At 33.1% G+C, this 19,558-nt stretch overlaps 1 protein-coding gene across 2 annotated transcripts in view; it reads left to right on the top strand.

Annotated features, from left to right (window-relative positions):
- Window positions 1-19,558, top strand: part of MDGA2 (MAM domain containing glycosylphosphatidylinositol anchor 2) — an 860,340-nt gene that overhangs the window by 811,386 nt on the left and 29,396 nt on the right. For both annotated transcript variants that reach the window (XR_005790861.1, XM_040477059.1), the window contains exons 11-14: window positions 1,370-1,547; window positions 5,643-5,663; window positions 16,650-16,805; window positions 17,360-17,518. Coding sequence is in view for 1 of the 2 variants with exons in the window: in XM_040477059.1 (XP_040332993.1) it covers window positions 1,370-1,547; window positions 5,643-5,663; window positions 16,650-16,805; window positions 17,360-17,518 (514 nt within the window). In the remaining variant the exon portion in view is untranslated. The remainder of the gene's footprint in view (window positions 1-1,369; window positions 1,548-5,642; window positions 5,664-16,649; window positions 16,806-17,359; window positions 17,519-19,558) is intronic.

The raw sequence follows: 19,558 nt of genomic DNA, 5'->3' as shown, positions 1-19,558 counted from the left end.
CCACAGCCTCACCAATATTTGCTGTTGTCAGTGTTCTGGAATTTGACTCTTTTGATAGGTTTGCAGAGGCATCTCATTGTTTTGGTTTGCATTTCTATGATAACATACAGTGTGGAACATCTTTTCTGTTAAGATCCATGGACCATTTTTTAATTGGGTTATTTGTTTTCTTATTGTTGAATTTTGAGAGATCTTTATATATTTGGATGTGCCTTTTGCAAATATATTCTCCTAGTCTGTTCTTGTCTTTCAATACTCTTGGTAATATCTTCTGTAGGGTAGAAATTTCTAATTCAAAGAAGTCCAGCTTATTAGTTATTTCTTTCCTAGATTGTACTTTTGGTATTATATCTAAGAAGTTGTTGCCAAACCCATGGTCATTTAGATTTTCTCCTATTTTACCTTCTAGTAGCTTTGTAGTTTTATGTTTTACATGTATGTGATACATTTTTAGTTAAATATCATGAAAAGTATAAAGTTGGTATTTAGATTCAGTATTTTGCATATGGATACCCAACATTGCATCGCCGTTTGCTGAAAAGGTTGTTTTTGCTCCACATGCATTGTCTTTGCTTGTTTGTCAAAGAAGATCAGTTGATGTTGGGAAGATTTGGTGTATATACTCAATGAGATATTACTCAGCCATAAAAAGAATGAAATCTTGCCATTTGCAGTGACATACATGGAGCTAGAGAATATTATGCTAAGTGAAATGAGTCAGAGAAAGACAAATACCGTATGATTTCACTCATATGTAGGATTTAAGAGTCAAAACAAACAAGCAAAAGGGAAAAAAGAGAGGCAAACCATGAAACAGACTCTTGAGAAGAAACTGATGGTTACCATGGGGGAGGTGGGTAGGGGGAAGGGTGAAGTGGGTGCTGGGGGTTAAGGAGGGCACATGTGATGAGCACTGGGTGATGTATGGAAGAGTTGAATCACTATATTGTACACCTGAAACTAATATTACACTGTATGTTAACTAAAACTGGAATTTAAATAAAACTTTAATAAAGAAAAAAAAGTAGTTAAACTTGTATCTCTCTAAAGCTTCAGATTGAGACAGCAATAGACACTATTGTTTTATCTTCTGACTCTTAATAAGATGGCATATTAAATCTGTTTAATCAGCCAAAGTATTCTGTGATAATTTGGTAATTATCTGCAAACATCTGTGTGGAAATATCTACCAAATTTGTTGCTTATTCTAGAAACTTGAATATAATATAATGTACAATATAATGTAAATATAAAGGTACAATATAATACACTTTTTTATTTAATAAAATTTTAGAAAGCTTTCTTGAACATAGTAAAAATCTCTGAAGAAAATATTGGGAACATTATTACCTAATTCCTTTGATTTCAGGCTGGACAGCAGCGTTGGTGGGAACAGGAGATTAAAATAAATGGAAATATTCAAAAGGGAGAACTAATTACATATAACTTGACTGAGCTAATTAAACCAGAGGCTTATGAAGTCCGACTAACACCTCTCACCAAATTTGGTGAAGGAGATTCAACAATCCGTGTCATCAAATATAGTGGTAAGTAGTACCTTATAAGTATTTTTTTGCATATTAAAGTGTCTGGAATATGTACAATGCAACTATCTACTAAATTTGGACATAAACTAAAATTTAGCATATTGACCTTCTGGGTCATCAGCCAAGCGACAAAAAGAGAAAACAGAAAACGAAATCATCATGTATTGTAATATTTGTTTTAAATGTAGAGATGTTGAATAATATTTTAGTTAACATTGAATCTCTGTGATAATGCCAACACTGTCCTTTTATTTTCTATCCCATAAGTTATGATGCAATAATTTTGCATATTTTTTCAAATTCTTAATGGCTTTAAAATTTGTCATTAAGAAATTAGCAAATATTACCAATGCTTGGTTTTTAATTGATGGACTTGATTTTTTAGAGAATTTCTAGATTCACAAGCAATTGAACAGGCAGTATAGAGAGCTTCCATGTATGTCCTTTTCCCCCAACACAGTTTCCCCTATTATTAACATCTTTCTTTAGCATGGTACACTTTGTACAATTGATTAAAGAATATAGACGTATTGTTAAAGTGACAAATAGTTTGCATTAGGGTTTAAAATTATTTGTGTTGGACAATTACATTAATTGTGATAAGTAGATAATATTATTTATTCATCATCACAGTATGATACAGAAGAGGTTCACTGCCCTGTGGGTCCCCTGTGCTCCCCTTGTTTATCCATCCCCACCCACGCCCTCCAATCCTGACAACCAGTGATCTTTTTATTGTCCGTAGTTTTGCTTTTTCTAGAGTGTTGCATACTTGGAATAATGCAGCATATAGCTTTTTCAAACTAACTTATTTCATTTAGCAATATGCCTTAAAAGGTTTTTCCACGTCTGAGGCTCGATAGTGCTTTTCTTTTTATTGCTTAATATCCCATTGTACAGCCATATTGCAGTCTGTTGATCCTTTCATCTATTGAAGTACATCCTAGGTTATTTTTTTGGTCATTTTTTCTTTTAGATTGATAATGTTAAAAATAGCTAAATGTATGTGAGTGTTTTGGTGTGTATGTTGGTGAAACAGATTAATATTTTATTGACTGAAGTTTATGTGAATTTTTCAGTTGAAATTTATAATATTCAGTGGCTACCTCTAGAACTGTCAATGTTTTTCAGGGTTGAATGATTCATATTTCATATTTATTTTATTACTTTAGTGAAATATTATTCTTTTTATCATTGATTACCAGGGCTTGAATTAAAAACTAATAGAATGTAGTTTTTTGTGGTTGAAGTTTTCCATTCAGTTTAGCATTAGGCAGATTTTTTCCTACCTAAGAGGGAAACAGTGAATACTATCAAAAGTAAAAAATACAGTGAAATTATTACAAAAAAACTCATTGGATTTGGGGCACCTGGGTGGCTCAGTCAGTTAAGCATCCAATTCTTGATTTCAGCTCAGGTGATGGTCTCCCAGTTGGTGAGATCCAGCACTGTGTTGGGCTCTGTGCTGACAGCATGGAGCCTGCTTGGGATTCTATCTCTCCCTCTCTGTCGGCCCCTCCACTGCTTGCACATGTGTGAGCACTCTCTCACTGTCTCTCTCTTTCTCTCAAAAGAAATTAACTTAAAAAAAACTCATTAGAATTGCTTTTCACATGAAATAACTTTTCTTCACTCTTTTTCATCAATTAGATATATTCAGTTTTCACTGAAAAAGATATACAATATAACATAGAATATTAACAGGATAATAATAACAATAATATCATGGTGTTGCAGTTCGTGAGATGCAGCCCCGTGTCAGGCTCGCTGTCAGCACAGAGCCTGCTTGTAATTCTCTCTCTCTCTCTCTCTCTCTCTCTCTCTCTCTCTCTCTCTCTCTGTCTCTGTCCCTCTTCCATTCATGCATCCTCCCTCTCTCACTCTCTCTCAAAATAAATTAAAAATAAGCAAATTTTAGTGGCTATAACAATTGTTATTCTGTAATAACCTCCATGATCCCATTGGACACACAATTAGATAGCATCTCAATATATTTTTTCTAAAATTTTAATTTTATATGTCTTATAAATTATGAATTATTATCTCCTTTTATCTAATTTTATGTTCCCTGTCCCTAAGTTATAAAACTATAGACTACTTAATTAGAAACAATGCATTAATATCCATTCATGTAAAAAATGAAGATATTAGGACCCAGAAAGTTTCAGTTAAACAGAGTTAAACAACCACAGAGTTAAACAACTATGAAATGACAAATTCTGAATAGAACTGGGGTTAGTTCACCCTTTCATGACAGAGGATCCATGTTGCTTTGCTATATTTAGAAATTATATGACTTTCCTTAAAGAGATATAGAGAAAAAACGTCTTTAAAATCTCAGTAGTTTTATTGAAAACTCTAAGGCAACAGACTAAAATGGAAAATAAATCTGGAGAATAGATATTATTGTAGTTTCAACTTTAATTATTTTTACATTCTTAGGCATACTTATTAAAATCTTAAACATTTTAATTAAAATTTCTTTTATATAATATAGATTTGGGTAAAGTTTACTTAAATGGTATCTAGACATTTATAAAAAATCACACATGAAAGTTCAATTGAAATGAGAAGCAAAATGGACTGACTGCAATATTTAGAATTTAGAATAGCAAATTTTCACAAGGTTAAATCTGCTACTTACAGTAAATTTGGTGACTAATAATATTGTAGCAGAAGACTCAATTAAAACTCAGTCTGGTCATAGGTTAACTGTAGATGTGACATAGTTTTGAGAACTAAATTATAATTCAAAGATATTTACTTCTTTGTGAGATAATACATAGAAAAATTAAACTTTCATATTAATTATGAAATAATTTTAATTTTTACTAATTAATTTTTGAAAGATAATATATTGATATCTTGCAAGAAAAAGAATTATTTTTCTTCACTTCAGTGGAACTAGTAGATATATAATCCCTTCTCTATATTGTGTATTTCGTATTTGCAATGGGGAAAACAATGAGAAAAATAAAGTTAATAGAAATAATCTGTCTTCTGTAAGAAATAGTAAAAATACTTGAGAAACTAACTCACTTTGTTAAAACTGATGTCAGTGTACTCATGTAACAATTATCATGAACACACTTTGTGTATGTGTGTGCATTTTTGACTATCATACTTTACCTGTAATGTCCAAGTTTAACAAAAGTGGTTAATGGCAAACACTAGGAATTAACAACAGACAAATTTTGCAAGTTAGAGTAACTCCCTCTTGTAATCCTGGTAGACTACGGTAATGTTTTACTTTATCCAGAATGAAATTTGTTCTCGAAGTGATAAATGGCTAATGATTTTACACAGATAACATTTTAACTGCTGGATTAGATATATTTTTGTTGTTTCAGTAAAATGTAAAGTACTCATTCCTCTTCAGGTAGACATCAATTGTCACTTCTATGGTAAGCACAATTAGTTTTTTGAAATAAATAGGTCTTCTGGTGCACAAAAATGCAAATGTATTGCTTTTTATTTGAAAATCGTGTGTGTGTGTGTGTGTGTGTGTGTGTGTGTGTATGTGTGTGTGTGTGTGTGTGTGTGTGTGTGTGATTAGACAAAACAACACTGGTACAGCAGTTTGTTTTAGGGTGTGTGTAATAACATGATATAAGGAATCTCTTATTTTCATATATACCATGTTATTTTCACCAGAAGTAGATAACTGCAAAAAAAAAAAAAAAAAAAAAAAACCAAAAAAAAACAACCTGAAATGTAATCTTTGTTGGATAATTGCTTTCATTGTTAAACCATCTAGATTATAGGTTGGCCTACTGTCAGCCTGAGTTTTGATTTCTGGGGATTTTTGCACTGGTTAAGATCTAAAAGATCAGCAACTCCATTCCTTGGAAAAATGAACAAATCCCACATGCTATTTAGTATTGATCTTTTGGGTACTTTGAGACTGTTATTGCTGAGCTCCAAAGTAGATTCTATTCAATCCTCTAGAACAAAATGGATTGCAGACACAATTCTCCATGGTCACAGTGGGGGAGATCATTAAGTTTTGATAAGGAACTATGAGACACTGATTAGACCTTTATTTATAAAAGACATTCAAGCCATGCTAACATTAGTTTTTTGCTTTTCTTGTAGCTCCTGTTAATCCTCATTTGAGTAAGTATATTTTTTACTTTAATAATGGTACAGCATTTCACAGTTAAGAAAAATAAAAAATTCATAGGTATACAAAGATTATTTAGCAACTGTTCATATTTTGTTTAAAATGGAATGGCTTAGAAACAGCAAAACTGGCATTAAATGTGAATTGTAAATTTTAATTTTTTATGGACATGGGTATAAAGACAAATTATTTAACATTGATCATTGATTTTTATAATTTTTCCTAAATAGGGAGCCATTTCCAACAACTTAACATTTGTTATATGTTTAACTGGGGGATTTTTTTTATCTTTTGTGGCAGTGCATATCATTTATATTGCTATTATTTGTTTCTCTAATTTTCTTTTTAAATTTCTACATTCCAGTTGTAAAAGGTTATAGTTACTTAGAAAGTCAGTATTCAAATAGTTTAATCAATATTTTTCTTGGATCACTAATCTGTATCCTCATGTTTAATGAAGAAGATAGTCTCTTCACCATCCTGTTGATAATATTTCACATTAAAGATTGACTTGTGTTTTTTATTTTGTGCCTAGGAATATATTGTTCTTGGCTAATAAAAGAATGGAGAGTCACTTTACATTCTTATTCCCATCCATCCAATATTCTCCATTAATTATACTTACTGAAGAAAATGTGCAGGTCTTTTTTCTCATCTTACTATGTTTCCTTTTCTACCATGGCCTTTCAAGGATTATATCACCAAGACCATACTACACAACATGCTTCTACCTTATTTTCTACTAAAGATCCTCTTTTACTCCATTTCCACATATCCAAATCATAACACTGAATACATTTATGGGTCTTTAGTATTTTCGTATTTCTTTCATGCACACTTCATTTTGTTCTCACCAATGACCCTTTAATGTGGATATCCTCAAGTCTTTGAGGTTCACTTATAAGATTTATAAAATACTTAAGAGCTAAATATGTTTCTAATTTCTCGCTATTATCTCACTATCTTTTTGTCTATCACAGCATCTTATATTTATCAGGTGTTCAATGATCATTTGTAAAAAGAACAACACAACAGTTTCAAGATGAATTAATTGCATAAATCAGGTTCTCCCTGGCTTCCGCCCAGGGTACTATTGCTATTTAATTACTATATTGATTATAATTCTTTTGAAGGTAAATTCTCTGACTATAATTTCAGTAGGAGTGTTTATAAAGAGTTGTCATGGGAAGATTAGATACAGGAAAAATCGACAAATATTTCAGTTCAGGAAATATTTGTGAGCAGCTTCAATTTACTGGAAAAAATGCATACATAAATAAACAGTAGAGCTTTGTTTGCTAACAGGTTACTTCCATACAATGTAATAAGTACCATTAATTTTTTGGCAAGTGAAGTTTTACAGAAGACATGCTATTTTAATTGGGTCCTGAACACTGAGTAAAGGTCCCTTTGGTGAAGAAGGTGAGGAAAGGCAAGCCTGTCATCAGAACGAAGGTCATGTTCAGATAATTACTGAGCAAAGCTCAGTGTGTCTGGAGTATGATGTTCAAACATTACAGAAGCCAGAAATGTGCCCTGAAGATGAACAATATTAGAATTTGAGTGTTTCTTTTAAAAGCTTGTATCCTTTAGGTGATAGTTACCAACTTCTTCCTCATAAGCATTTTTTTTATAGTCAAACAATGAGTTGGATTTTCTATTTTTAAAATAATTTCCAGTATAACTCTCTATACCAAAGATTTCCACTGACTGTACTCTTTTTTTTTTTTAATTTTTAACGTTTATTTATCTTTGAGACAGAGACAGAGCATGATGAGGGAGGGTCAGAGAGAGAGGGAGACACAGAATCTGAAACAGGCTCCAGGCTCTGAGCTGTCAGCTCAGAGCTGGATGCAGGGCTAGAACTCACAGACCACCAGATCATGACCTGAGCCGAAGTCAGACACCTAACCGACTGAGCCACCCAGGAGCCCCAACTACTGTACTTTTTTAATTTTACCAAGTTTCGATATGGTAAAAGATTAGAATTGTTTAGAACAAAGACTTTTTAGTAAACATCATACGATGATTTCCATAATTTATAAAGAGTATTTTTTTTAAAAGGGTAATTATTTTTATGTTTTTGACATAAAAATACATACAATATGAGACCTATATTGACAACAAATCAAACTAACCTTAAATGCTCTTTTGTGTATAACCACTTATATAGTCTTTAGGTGAATTTATTTATCCTAGGTATCTACTTCCAAAATATCTATATAGAGTAAGTCCATGAAATTTATCATAGTAGGATTCTTCATTAGACTAAAAAAAACTGACTTTTTCAATTTAAAAGAGAAAGGCCTTCTATTTATAGTGTCTTTTAAAAACTCTTTTGGTTAGTCTTTTGAACTGAAAGGAAGGATGATTAGTTGTCAGAGAACTGCAGTCCTCTGGTAGAGCAGCAGCAGTGCTCAGTTGCCCTTCTCATACATGTCTTGTTCCTCAGGAAGGGCACCCTTGGACCAAACCTGAAGTTTAGTCCATGATTGGACTGTGTTAATTGAAAAGAAAACAGAAAAAAGTTGAATTTCAATTGAAATGAATTCTGAGATCTCACAAGTACCTCACCAATGGAGTTGAAATTTCCCACTGTAAAGAGGTTTTAAATTTTTTGAAAAGCAAATTGTTAAAATTCAGAACTTTTGGAAAGTTTGTTTTTGGATTTCATTTGCTTTATGTTAGAGATTATAAGTACAAGACAGCATGTGTATATATATGAAATTCATATGCTTAAGATAATATATAACCATAAATATGCATTATAATACAAAGAATGCATATGCATGAAAATTCACTACCTCAAGAAAACAGCTTAAAACTAAAAAGAAAATTTATTGTAATAACCCACTCTAAAATATCAATCCCAAGTTAGAACTAATGGACAAATTAAGTAAAGTGATGTGATATAAAATCAGCATACAAAAACCTGTGACATCTCTGTATATTCACAATGAACTTTCTGAAGATGAAATTAAGAAAACAATCCCACTCAAAAACAAAAGAATACAATATTTAGAAATAAAAATAAAATATTTAGAAATAAACTTAACCAAAAAAGTAAAAGACTTCTACATTAAAAATTATAACACATTGTTGAAGGAAATTAGAGAAGACAGGTAAATGGAAAGACATCCCATGTTCATGGATTAGAAGAATTAATATTGTTAAAATATCCATATTTTCTCAATCTACAGATTTAGTGAAATCCCTACCAAAATGTCAATGACATTCTTTACATAAATACAAAAATAATGTTAAAATGCATACAGAACCATTAAGGATCCCAAATAGCTAATGTAATGTTGAGCAAGAAAAATAAAGCTGAACGCATCATACTTCCTGATTTTAAAATACATCACAAAGCTACAGTAATCAAAGGAGAATGGTACTGGCATAAAAACTGTCATTTAGACCTATAGAACAAAGTAGAGAACTCACAAATAAATTTCCAATCAACTTATTTTTGACAAGAGTACCAAGAACATACAATAGGGAAGGGACAGTTTCTTTAACCATTTACATTGTTGGTGGGTATATAAATTGCTACAACCTTTATAGAAAACAGTGTAGGGGCTCCTGGATGGCCCAGGCAGTTAAGTGTCTGACTTCAGCTCAGGTCATGATATGCAGTTCTTGAGTTTGAGCCCTGCATCCAGCTCTGTGGTGACAACTCAAAGCCTGGAGCCTGCTTCAGATTCTGTCTTCCTCTCTCTCTGCCCCTCCCCCTCTCATTCTCTCCCTCTCCCTGTCTCTCTGTCTGTCTCTCTGTCTCAAAAATAAACATTAAATTTTTTTTAAAGAATACAGTGTAGAGGTTCCCCAAAAATTAAAGATAGAATTACCAAATGATCCAGCAATCTCACTTCTAGGTAAATATCCAAAGGAAATAAAATGTCGTCTTGATGAAATATCTGCAATGCCAAATTCATGGTAGCATTATTCACAATAACCACAAAATGGAAATGATCTAAGTGTCTGTCAATGGATTAATGGATAAAGCAAATGGAGAATATTAAACAGCTTTTAAAAAGAATGTTATTCTGCCACTTGAGACAACACCAATGAATTCAGTTTATTATGCTAAATAAAATAAGCCAAACACAGAAGGACAAATGCTGCATAGTATCATTTACATGGAATCTAAAATAGTTAAACGCAGAAGCGGAGTGTAGAATGGTGGCTGCCAGGAGCAAAAGGGAAGGAGAAATGGGGAGATGTTGGTCAAAGGGTACATAATCTTTCAGTTATGTTAGATGAGTGAGTTCTGGAGATCTAATGTACAGCATGGTGACTATGCTTAGCAATACTGTATTATATCCTTGAAATCTGCTAAGAGAGTAGATCTTAAGCATTCTCAACTCCAAAAGAAAGGAAGAAAAACGATGGTAACTTGTGATACGTGAAGTGATGGATATATTAATATGTTTCATTGTGGTGACCATTTCAGAATGTATATGAAAACATCACATTGTATATCTTAAATATATATAATATTTGTTGTCAATTATATTTCAGTAAAGCTAAAAAAAAATAAGGTTAAAAATAAAGAAGTGGTTGGGGTGGGTGCAAGAGGGTCATTGGGCTAGAGGACTACAGGGCATCAGGGTGCTTATCCCCAAGTTTTAATCTGTCTTTATCATGTTGAGAAGAATTTGAAAAGTAAAGCACAATTTTGGAAACCTTGTAATGTAGAATATCTCAAATATATTAATTTATTTCTATGGAGCCCCTGAAACTACCAAAATTATGTTGTTAGAAATCTCGTGAAACTTTCAAGATTAGATTGGTCTTTAGGACTGTATTACTTTCTTATTTCTTTAAAGGTTTTTTTAATGTTTTATTTATTTTTGGGAGAGAGAGAGAGAGAGAATGAGCTGTGCAGGGACAGAGAAAGAGGGAGACAGAATCCACAAAGCTGACTCCAGGCTCTGAGCTGTCAGCACAGAGCCCGACGCGGGGCTCGACCCATGAACCATGAGATCATGACCCAAGCCAACGTCGGACACCCGACTTGACAGAGCCACCCAGGCACCCCATATTACTTTCTTATTTTATGATATCTTTTAATATTTAGTATAATACTGACTTTTTGTAAATTTTTACAGACTGAGGCTTTTTCATTATCTATCAAGATATTTCTTATTCCAATAAACTTTTTAATGAATAGCTTTTTACATAATTACTTACCATATAATGACAGGATAATCATAGGATTATTATTGTCCAAAATGGTGTCTTTTTTCCACTTTTTCTATTTTTTATAAAATCTCTCCAGTAATAGGTTTCTTCACTGTAGATGTATGTCTACAGAAATAATGAAGAACTATTAAGATTGCTTCTGTATCTTTGTCCAATATGAATTAGTGTAGTCTTAAATCGTACTGTGAACAACTTGTGTCATCTATAAAATAAGCCTTTTAGGTGTATCTAAAATTATAGACATGTATTAGGTTCTTATAAGCTGTATTTTTGCTTAATTTTCCTATGAGAGACTTAAATTTTCAGGTTTTAAAAACTTTTGTTTTTGTAGGCAAGTTTTCTTTTTTTTTTGAAACAAGGCTAAATTACACAAAAGATATATTTAAATGTCCTTATAAAAATTCATTATATATAATTTTAAATAACATAAAAAGATTTGGCACCAGATTTATATACAAATCCTGAAGTTTTACTTTTGTTTTTGGACATTTTCTTTGTGTGTATACAATATGTAGTTAAACAACTGAAAACATTTAAAATCAGGGATTGCTTTATTACAAGTCCAGAATAGTAGCTAAAGGAATCCCCTGTGGTGCCTAAAAAACATGTAAAGAAACGAATCCACGCATATAGCTACCCTGCTGTCACCAACATTAGATCTCAATTGTTAGACTCAGGCAGTCCTGTCTTCTTTAGTACAAGATCCATGGTGTAAAGACGTGCTAGAAAATATTTTATATGGGATATTGTTTATCCAGAAATGTACTGATTTAGAATTCACTAAATGCTTATGCTCCCTATCAATATTCCTATTCATAATATGGAATATAAATAAACACAAAGAAGTACAACAAGTCTTGAATCTGAAAACAAAAACAAAATAAAACAAAAACTTATTCCTTAAATTCAAAGGGAGGGTTTCTGTTTACTTTTTAAATGTGTATGCCAATGGTTTTCTTTCTACTTCTCCTTCCTTCCTTCCTTCCTTCCTTCCTTCCTTCCTTCTACCTACCTACCTACCAGTTTCCAGCCTTCCTCCCTCCCTTCTTTCTTTGCTTTTCTCTTTCTTTTTAAAATTGTGATTAGAACACTTAACCTCAGATCCACATTCCTAATAATGTTTGAATATACAATATAATATTGTTATATACAGGCATAATGTTGTACAGCAGATCTCTAGAACTGACGCATCTTGCAGAACTGAAAATTTATATATTTTGACCACTATCTCCCCATTTTCATCTTCCTCCAGCCCCTGAAAACCACCATTCTACTCTCTGCTTCTATGCATTTGGATCTTTTAGATACCTCATAAGTGTAATCATGCAGTATTTGTTCTTCTAGGATTTGCTTAATTCACTTAGTATAATGTCCTCCAGGTTCATTAGAGTTGTCACATATGGGAAGTTTTTCTTCTTTAAGGCTGAATAATATTCCATTGTATGTATATACCACATCTCCTTTACCCGTTTATCCATTGATGGACACTTAGGTTACTTCTATATTTTGGCTATTGTGAAATGTGCTGTAATGGACATGGGAGTACAATTCTCTCCTTGAGATAATGGTTGCAATTTTGGGGGAATCTGGGTAGCTCAGTCAATTAAGCATCCATCTTTCGCTCAGGTCATGATCTCACATTTGTGAGCTCGAGCCCCATGTCAGGTTCTTTGCTGCCAGCTGAGCCTGGATTCTGCTTTGGATTATGTCTCTCTCTGCCCCTCCTCCTGCTTTCACTCTGTCTCTCTCAAAAATAAACATTAAAAAAAATGGTTGCAATTTTTTTGATAGAGACCCAGAAATAAGATTGCTGAATTATATGGTAGTTTCATTTTTAATTTTTGAGGAAACTCCTTACTGTTTTCCTTACTGCCTGTACCATTTTACATTCCCATAACAGTGTACAAGGGTTCCAATTTTTCCACATGCTTGGCAATGCTTGTTATTTTTTTAATTGCCATCCTAACAGGTGTGAAGTGATACCTCACTGGGATTTTGATTTGCATTTCCTTGATAATTAGTAATGTTGAGCTACTTGTTGTGTATTTATTGGCCCCATCTATATATCTTTTGGGAGCAATGTTTATCCAAGTTTTTTCCTTATTTTTTAATCAGGTTCTTTTTTTACTATTGAGTTCTAAAATTTCCTTATATAAAAAGGTGGCCTTTTTCACTCTGTTGTTTCTTTTGCTGTGCAGAAGCTTTCTAGTTTGATGTATTTCTATTTGCTTATTTTTGCTTTTGTAGCTTGTGTTTTTTGCTGTCATATCCAAAATATCATTACCAAGACTAATGTCATGAAAGTTTTTCCCTATGTTTTCTTCTAGGAGTTTAACAGTATTAGGTCTTACATTAAAGTATTTGATCCCTTTTGAATTTATTTTTATGTATTGTGTGAGATAAGGGTCCACTTTCATTCTTTTGCATATGGATGTCCAGTTTTCCAGCAAAATTTTTGAAAAGTCTTTTCTTTCCCCGTTGTGTGTTCCTGGCTCTTTCGTCAAGATAATTTGGCTGCATATACATAGAATTCTTTCTTGGCTCTCGATTCTGTCCCATTTGTCTGTTATGTTTTTGTGGCAGTACCATACTCTTTTTTATTTTATTCTTTTTATAAATAAAAATTGCATATATTTAAGTTGTAAAATATAATATATATATATACACACACACACACACACACATATATACTTTCTCTCTCTCTCTATATATATATGTAAATGTGTATTACCCTCAAACAGCATGGGTTTAAACTATGCAAGTCCACTTATTATATGGATTTTTAAAAAATCCACATTGTAGATGCATTTTCTCTTGTGATTTTCTTAATTTTCTTTTCTCTAACTTATTTTATTGGAGGGCTACAGTACATAAAACATATAACATATAAAACATGTATTAATTGACTCTTTATGTTATTGGTAAGGCTTCCAGTCAACTACTTAAGTTAACTAGTTAAGTTTCTGGGAAGTCAAAAGTTATATATGAATTTTCGACTGTGTAAGGAATTGGTGTCCCTATTCAGGGGTGCACGGTACATAGTAAAATGACTACTACAGTCAAGTTAATTAACATATCATCTCGCCACATAGTTACATTTGTGTGTGTGTAATGACCTCTACTCTCTTAGTGCATTTCTAGTATATGATACAATATTATTATCTGTAGTCATCATGCTGTACAGTCATCATATCTAGAGTTATTCATCTTACATGCTGCAACTTTGTACTCTTTAGCCAGTGTCTTTTCATTTTCCCCCTACCTGCCCCTGATAAAGACCACTATTACTTTCTGCTTCTCTGTATTTTGACTTTTTTTAGATTCCACATGCAAGTGATATTATGTAGGGTCTTTTTTTTTCTATGTCTGGATTATTTTACATAGCATGTCTTCCAGTTTCATCCATATTGTTGCAACTGGCAGGATAACTTTCTTTTTTTTAAGATTTGGAGGCATCACACTGAATAATTTTAAATAATGAAATGTATATAATATATAAAAATATATCTGTATGTTTTATTATTTTAAATATATATATGTATATATAATATTTTATTATTTAAAATTATTCAATGTGATGCCTCCAGCTCTGTTCCTGCTCACAGCTCTATGGGCAGTCCAAGGTCTTTCATGGTTCCATATGGATTTTAAAAATTGTTTTCTACTTTAATAAAAAAAGTGCCATTGGTATTTTCATAAGGATTGCATTGAATCTGTAGACCACCTTAGTAATACGGATATTTTAACATTAAATCTTCTAATCTATGAACACAGGATATTTCCATTTATTTTGTCTTTTTTAATTTCTTTTATCAATGTATTATAGTTTTCAATGCATAGGCCTTTCATCCCTCGCTCAGTTAAGTTGGTTCCTAAGTATTTTATTCTTTTTGATACTACTGTAAATGGGATGGTTTTCTTCGTACTTTTTTTTTTTTTTTCAGATGCTTCATTGTTAGTGTATAGAAACACAGATTAATTCAGGGGCATGATTCCAACTTCAAGGGCTCCACTTCCAGGGATAGCTGTCTGATAAGTCTAACTCACTGATGCGGGAAAAACAAGAATCTCTGTTTTTTAGATTCTTCTATTTTTATGAATTCCAGGGAATCTGAACTGGGTTTTGACTTCATCATTTACTATCGCAACTTAGTCAAAGTTTTTTCTTCCGTGAGCCTCATGAGTTAGTATTCCTGTGATTTCATAGAGGTTTTATGGGTTTGAATGAAATATATAAACTATGTTTAATATTTCTCTATTTAGATAATTTTAGTTTTGTGTCTAGTTGACATTATTATCTCCTTTATTGTCTCCTATATTTCAAGCAAGGTACATCTCAGTAAGAAAAACCTTGATACCTAGAAAGGTTACTCCTGCCTACCCTCATTACAGGAAGAAAACTCTCTCCGAACTTTTTGTTGGGTCTGAACTTAGCATGTGGCAGGCATCCAGGAAATCCCAGGCCTTCCACAGTCTTCATAAATTCTTTTCATTTTTTTTTTTATTTCTAGTGAATTTCAACCATCTGCCAAATTCACATTTTAAAAAAACATAAAAGATAACTACTTTTTAAAATATTTTGCTATTATCTTCCCCTAAGTAAACTTCCATTTCTGCAAGTGCTTATATGTGAAAGCATCTCCAGAGATGGTGTGAAAAATTATAACTTCAAGGTATACAGCTTTAAAGTGTTGTCAGGTAAATTAATAAAGATAATTTTATAATTGACAATTTTGTTTTGTTTGTGTTGTTCTTATACTTGAAAAATGAAAGTTGAGAAATGTCATGGGGAGCCTGGATGGCTTAGTTGGTTAGGTGTCCGACTTTGGCTCAGGTCATGATCTCATGGTTCATGGGTTCGAGCCCCACATCAGGGTAAATGCTGACAGCTCAGAGGCCTGGAGTCTGCTTCAGATTCTGTGTCTCCCTCTCTCTGCCCCTCCCTTACTTGTGCTCTCACTCTCTCTCTCTCTCTTTTTTTTTTTTTTTTTTTTAAATTTTTTTTTTTCCAACGTTTATTTATTTTTGGGACAGAGAGAGACAGAGCATGAACGGGCGAGGGGCAGAGAGAGAGGGAGACACAGAATCGGAAACAGGCTCCAGGCTCTGAGCCATCAGCCCAGAGCCCGACGCGGGGCTCGAACTCACAGACTGTGAGATCGTGACCTGGTTGAAGTCGGACGCTTAACCGACTGCGCCACCCAGGCGCCCCTCTCTCTCTCTCTTAAGAACAAATAAACATTAAAATTTTTTAAAAAGTTGGGAAAAGTCTTCAGCCATACTTAAATTTTAGTTATTTAGATATTTCAGAGGAAAATGACTTGTGTTTAAGATATTACTGGTTTAGGGGCGCCTTGGCTCAGTCGGTTAAGCGTCCGACTTCAGCTCAGGTCACTATCTCACGGTCCGTGAGTTCGAGCCCCGCGTCGGGCTCTGGGCTGATGGCTCAGAGCCTGGAGCCTGCTTCTGATTCTGTGTCTCCCTCTCTCTCTGCCCCTCCCCCGTTCATGCTCTGTCTCACTCTGTCTCAAAAATAAATAAAAATGTTAAAAAAAAAAAAAGATATTACTGGTTTATATACATCAAGATTATTTTTCTCTTTATTAAAATTGAAATAGTTTCATGTTTAGTCATACTCTTTTGCACTATCATGGCCCTGGTGCCATTATTGAAATCTTGCATTATTATTGTTGTATGATGTTTTAAAATTTTTATAAGAATATTGTGTTTATATTAATTTAATTAATATTAATTTAACTAAAATTTGTTAACAGGAGAATTTCACTGTGGATTTGAAGATGGTAACATTTGTTTATTCACCCAAGATGATACAGATAATTTTGACTGGACAAAGCAAAGTACTGCAACGAGAAATACAAAATACACTCCAAACACAGGACCGAATGCTGATCGTAGTGGCTCTAAAGAAGGTATGAGGGTATGAAATGTACTCCGGTCTTGGACTTCTAAAAATGCCATTAATATGACATGCACAGAATGCTTTGCTATAGATTTGAAGATTATGGGATAAAACCTTAAATTTTTTTTTTGTATTTATATATGAAATTTATTGTCAAATTGGTTTCCATACAACACCCAGTGCTCATCCCAAAAGGTGCCCTCCTCAATAAAACCTTAAATTTTTAATGCATAGACTCAATAATTCAGATATTTCCAAAGCTTGTAGACATTAATTTTCTCTCAGACCTCACAGACACATATAGTTGAGAGATTAGATGTTTTTGATAATTCAAGTCTAAAACTCCTATTTTGTTTAACATTTTTGTACATTCAAGCAATTTTATCTTTCATTATGTAGATCATTTATTCTTGATGTTATATATATAAAGATTTCACAAATGATATCAAAATTCTCCAGTGCATCTAGAATGTACTTCTTATAAAAACTCTAAACCTCCTTAATGATTAAATTTCATGTCTCCTAATAATAATTTGTCTAAACATTTATGTTGTCTTTTTAAAGGTTTTTATATGTACATTGAGACATCTCGACCCAGACTGGAAGGTGAAAAGGCCCGACTTCTCAGCCCTGTTTTCAGCATAGCTCCTAAAAACCCTTATGGCCCCACGAACACTGCGTATTGTTTCAGCTTCTTTTATCACATGTATGGACAACATATAGGTGAGATGGCAAGAATTATTATGTTTCTTCTAAAGTAAATCATAAGAAAAAATGTTTACCAAGACACAGCATGAAATCAGTTTTAGTCAAAGAATATCATCATTGACTTTTTTTTTTTTTTAATGTCTGTTTATTTTTGGGAGAGAGAGAGACAGAATGTGAGCAGGGGAGGGGCAGGGAGAGAAGGAGACACAGAATCCGAAGCAGGCTCCAGGCTCTGAGCTGTCAACACAGAGCCTGACATGGGGCTTGACCTCACAAACCATGAAACCATGACCTGAGCCAAAGTCAGACGCTTAACTGACTGAGCCACTCAGGCACCCCTGTTATCACTGACTTTTAAATTACATACCTTCAAATTGCAAATTAAGAGGCTAAGAATGTTCCCCTATCGTGTCCTAATTTTCAAATTTTAGATTCAAATTTGAACTTTTGGAGCATTACCTACCCCTTCTAGAATCCTAATTCACCCAGACCAGAGTTAAATTCTTGATGCGATCTTATTGTGGAATTAATAGCAGTATAATTTAAGCAGCTTCTTTTCAAAGAAACTTGCTCAAATAATGACTCAGTGTATATTAATGACCATGAAAAGAGGTATTGCCATATTTGGAAGATAAATACCTTTAGCACTGTCTGCATTTGGAATACTGGGATGATATTTTCTTGTTTATAAAGTATGCCTAGCATACCTAGTAGGATCTAAGAATGTCCTCATACCACATAGCCTTACAGACAACATAGCAAAACTGCTGCGGGAGGTAGGGAGAGATCATACAGGTCTACATGTCTTTATGCACAATTATAAAATCAAACTGATAACAAAATTTTTTAATTTAATTATTTGGCAACACATGCTGTCTGATCTCCATGTGTTGGAATATAGGACCCGAAATAATCTGAGCTTGTTTATAAACTTTATTTATCTAAATAAGTGTGAACATTTATATTATTTGCAGCAAAAATATGACTATGTTTGATTATAAGATTCTGTTCCAGATTCTTCCAGAGACTATCATGTAATCCATAAGATAGGCATTCTTTTACGTTTCTAAAAGAAGACAAAATTCTGAATGGTGAAGCATCTATCACCACAGAGCTTGGACAAGGGGTTGTGGGTCTGTATCTAGCAGAAGAATAAGGCAATGCTTCGGGACAAAGGAAAACATCTCTCTATGAAAGAAGGTTACATTTTCAATGGACAGAAATGAGCACAGGGAAGATTAAGGTACTGATAGTGAGGAAATAAAATGTGGAAAGCTAGGATGACATTGTTTTGATGTAAATGAACAAAACTAAAAATATAAATATATAATTACATAAACTAACACAATCGTGCACATGATAGATGCCAGTTACTGTACCATTTAAGTGAAGTAATCCTCTTGATCAGTTTAAAAATATGAGCATAACATCACTGTCCATTTTTTACAGCAGAAAAAAACTGAGTCCCAGAGAGTTTGTTTGAATTGCAAGGAACTGGTTATGCTGGGTCGTAAACTCATTGCCAGCACTATTAACCAGTATTTTTCACAGTGGAGCACTAGGTAATACACCAGGAAGGCCAAACTTGTGCAATGAAAAGTCCTCTGAGGGTGAAGTCAAGAAATCTGGGCTAGAACTTGGCTGTAGCTTACTTTAAGAATGCAGAGAATTCACTTAAAACACCTGGATCATGATCTCCTCGTGTGTAAAATGGAAATATTAATTCCTATTTCAGAAATTTGTAGTTCATGCTAAATAGGATAATATATATGAAATCTCAGATGTAGACACTCTTAACCTTAGGTTACTTTGAATCTCAAATAGCAATAATAAAGTAATAGCTAATGTTGGTCACTATTCCTAACACGTCATGGATTATTTCCTTTAATTATTATAATAAACATTTGTACTCATTAAAATCATTATCCTCTATCATAGATAAGGAGACTGATACAGAGAACTTTACTTTACTTTACTTGCCATAATGTCACAGCTGATAAATAATGAACCATGGTACCAATCTGGGAAGCTGGACAGGATTTGCTTGCTTTGCCG

The sequence above is a fragment of the Herpailurus yagouaroundi genome, unplaced genomic scaffold, assembly GCF_014898765.1.
Source record: "Herpailurus yagouaroundi ecotype Mexico unplaced genomic scaffold, PumYag 141, whole genome shotgun sequence".
NCBI lineage: Eukaryota > Metazoa > Chordata > Mammalia > Carnivora > Felidae > Herpailurus > Herpailurus yagouaroundi.
The sequence above is the reverse complement of the archived record's forward strand: the minus strand, read 5'-3'. Positions and strand labels throughout refer to the sequence as shown.